The sequence below is a fragment of the Vitis riparia genome, chromosome 4 (genome assembly GCF_004353265.1).
Source record: "Vitis riparia cultivar Riparia Gloire de Montpellier isolate 1030 chromosome 4, EGFV_Vit.rip_1.0, whole genome shotgun sequence".
Taxonomy (NCBI): Eukaryota; Viridiplantae; Streptophyta; class Magnoliopsida; order Vitales; family Vitaceae; genus Vitis; species Vitis riparia.
Window position 1 is genome coordinate 7,954,999 of NC_048434.1, and position 3,911 is coordinate 7,958,909.

At 37.2% G+C, this 3,911-nt stretch overlaps 1 protein-coding gene across 1 annotated transcript; it reads left to right on the forward strand.

Moving 5' to 3' along the window:
* The first annotated feature begins 708 nt into the window (after nucleotides 1-708).
* Nucleotides 709-3,693, forward strand: LOC117912160 (aspartyl protease family protein At5g10770-like). Its single transcript, XM_034826650.1, has 2 exons — nucleotides 709-904; nucleotides 2,162-3,693. Exons 1-2 carry the CDS (start codon nucleotides 724-726, stop codon nucleotides 3,424-3,426), a joined length of 1,446 nt encoding a protein of 481 aa, XP_034682541.1. The 5' UTR covers nucleotides 709-723; the 3' UTR covers nucleotides 3,427-3,693.
* Nucleotides 3,694-3,911: the final 218 nt, after the last annotated feature.

Genomic DNA, 3,911 nt, shown 5'->3' on the forward strand with positions numbered 1-3,911 from the left:
AATTTGATCCATTGGTCAGAGGTAAACTCTTATTAATTCATTGGTGGAACCTACTCTAGCATCAATCACGCAATGGATCTGTACTTTGGCACTGTACATTTTTTTTTCTTTAATTGGGTTATATAAAGTTCTCTATTTTATTTGCTTTTGCAAAGGAAAATATTGGTGTAGTTTTTGAAAAGTGTTTTTAAAAAATAATTTTTTATTTTTAAAAACATAATAAATTTTTAAAATTAAAAAATACATTGAATAAATTTATGTTAACAGAAGTTTTTTAGGGTTTTATTTTAAAAACAAGTTGTTTTTAAAAACAGATGTGAGGAATTTTTTAACTTTTATTTTATTTTATAATATTTGAATAATAATTAAAAATAAGAAGAATATTTTGATAACTTAATTTATACTACCTTTATGAATAATAAGTTATTTTTTATATTTAATTAATAAAATAAAATTTTATCCTTGAAAATAAGTGACAATTATTCTAAAAAATTATGATAAAATTAAGTTTTAAGAATAGTGTTTGAAAAGGTTTCTGATCCACAGATTTTGATGTAGGTGGTGCCACCTGTCCAGTATTCATTTGTCCTGGCTTCAATTTGTTATGACGTGTGAGTATTTAAAATCTATATATTGGGTATAGCTTGTTGGTATAAGGCTAAGACAAATAGAGTGCTTCTGAGAGCATAATTGAGGGAGAGCCGAGAGCTGAGAGGTAAATCCATGGCCACTCCCATTTCCACCATCTTCCTCCTGCAGTTTCTCCTGTATGCAGCTCTTCTTTCCTCCAAGAGAGGCCTTGCTTTTCAAGGAAGAAAGACTGCACTCTCAACACCCAGTACTCTTCACAATGTCCATATCACTTCTCTGATGCCTTCAAGCGTTTGCAGCCCCTCTCCCAAAGGTTTTATCTCTTCTTCTCTCTCTCTCTCATTCATATTCATCCATAAGAGGCCATTTGAAGTAATGATTTTCCATTCATTTTTCTTTTTCAATTATAGCTTTAGATTATGGGTTATTTTTCTAATTTCTCTAGTTTGGCGTCTATGTTGCACTCAATTACTTCACAACTAACCCTTTTTTTGATGTGATTGAGAGTTCTTGAATTTTACTTATAACCTTAAAAACTACTTTAATTTCATTGGAAAAATTAATAAAAGGGATGATCAAATGTATCAGAACTTACTATTTATTGAAAATGATAAGACTTTGGAATTATTCATCTAATAATTGAATGGATGATGATTTCTTTTACTAAATATATTTGAAGATACTATTATATTGATTTGTATTAAAAAAAGTAGGAGAAAGCTTCCATCACTCATTCATTGAAGAAAGAAAGAGGCTGATCTAGGAAAAGGACTCGAATAGTACTGTGGAACAAACCTCTCTAACCACCCATGATTTTGGCAGAAAACCACCTGCCTTTTAGGTCAAGATCACAGGTGGTCTCACCTTGTCCTCACTTTGCAAGAGTCTGACTTGCTTGCACACAAATTTACATATGCAAGACAGCTACTACAACTGGCATATTCACATGTAGAACTAATGGCCTCCAATGGATGAACAAAACCAATGAAGTTTCCATGCCCTTTGTTTTCTTTATCATAGTGTGTTGGTGGAATAGATGACTTCCATTTTACAGCCTGTGAAGCTGAAGGAGACCATTGAAATGGATGGGAATTAATTCCTTAATTTTTTTTACATAATAAGTGACATAGATAGTAGCACAACGAATTCGATAAAATATTTTAACGTAGTTCGACAATTAATTTGATCTGAAGTACACCAATACTTAGAATCCTATTAATTAAAATAAGGATGAAAAGTTAGAATGATAAAAGCTCTCTTCTCCTTTCAATTACAGCTGCACATGTACTTCTCTATTTAACGAAATCCAAAATTACAAAGGTGTTAAAATATGATAGGAATAAATTCGTAATTTAATAAATAAAAAATTAATTTTGGGGTTGTTGCCTCTTAAACCTGTGAGGAGTTTGACCCGTGTGCTCAATGGTGATTTTGACCCTCAACATCTTTTTAGTAGTGTAATAAGACTGATTTGGACATCCGAATCGAACACTTGATTATTAGAAACTTTGTGAATATATTTTCTGATTGATTGTCCTTTCGTATATGATGATGTTCTTGGATTTTTTAGGTGACGACAAAAGGGCATCTCTGGAAGTGATTCATAAACATGGACCATGCTCAAAACTCAGCCAAGACAAGGGTCGTTCTCCGTCTCGCACACAGATGCTCGACCAAGACGAGTCTCGGGTCAATTCAATTCGATCAAGGCTAGCCAAGAACCCTGCAGATGGAGGCAAATTGAAGGGCTCTAAGGCCACTCTACCTAGCAAGTCTGGAAGCACCATTGGCACAGGCAACTACGTTGTGACAGTAGGCCTCGGCACACCAAAGAGAGACCTCACTTTCATATTTGACACTGGGAGTGACCTCACTTGGACTCAATGTGAGCCTTGCGCAGGGTATTGCTACCATCAACAAGAACCCATCTTCAACCCCTCCAAGTCCACATCTTATACCAACATCTCCTGTAGCTCACCCACATGCGATGAACTCAAGTCCGGCACCGGCAACTCTCCTTCCTGCTCAGCCTCCACTTGTGTTTACGGCATACAGTATGGTGACCAGTCCTACTCTGTTGGATTCTTCGCTCAAGATAAGCTTGCCTTGACATCCACAGATGTGTTCAATAATTTCCTATTCGGGTGCGGCCAAAACAACCGTGGCCTATTTGTTGGCGTAGCTGGGCTGATAGGGCTGGGGCGAAACGCTCTATCCCTTGTGTCTCAGACAGCTCAAAAGTATGGCAAACTTTTCTCCTACTGTCTCCCATCCACCAGTAGCTCAACTGGATATCTTACGTTTGGAAGTGGAGGTGGAACCTCTAAAGCAGTGAAATTTACGCCATCCTTGGTGAACTCACAGGGCCCCTCATTTTACTTCCTGAATTTGATAGCGATAAGCGTAGGGGGACGCAAATTATCGACATCAGCATCGGTGTTTTCCACCGCAGGCACCATCATAGACTCGGGGACAGTCATAAGTCGGTTGCCCCCAACAGCATATTCTGACTTGCGGGCATCTTTCCAGCAACAGATGTCTAAATATCCAAAGGCATCTCCAGCTTCCATACTCGACACATGCTATGACTTTAGCCAATATGACACGGTGGACGTGCCCAAGATCAATCTATACTTCAGTGATGGTGCCGAGATGGACTTAGATCCCTCAGGGATCTTTTATGTTTTGAACATATCACAAGTTTGCCTAGCCTTTGCGGGAAACAGTGATGCCACTGATATTGCCATCCTAGGAAATGTGCAGCAAAAGACATTTGATGTGGTGTACGACGTCGCTGGAGGGAGGATTGGATTCGCTCCGGGAGGCTGCGAGTAAAATCATCAAGCTGATGAAGAAACAAAATCTTCAGATAGCTAGCTCTTGGTAATCATATAATTAAATAAGGTTGCATTAATATATATGGGATTGAAGATATTGAAGGATATATATCGTAGTCCATTGAAAAATCAATTATTAACCGCCAATAATATAGGCCTTAGGAAAGAATTGCAAGTGTATTGGATTGTGTCGCAATGAAACAAAGAAAGCTTTGTTATGAATGTAGACATGGTAATGACAAGGCTAAGGTTTATACAAGTAAAAGAATTTGGGTTTCCATTTGTGTACGTTCCCCCTCCCCCTACTAATCTTGCCAAAATTACTAAAATTAATTACTAAAATTCAAAGTAAAATTCGGGCTGTGGTGCGGGTGTTAGACTAAACAGTGAGTGATTGGGATTACCAAAAACAAACAATCAGATACATACTTTCAAGGGATAATTGTGTTTTGGATCTAGTTGGGTCCAAAAATTAAGTTTTGG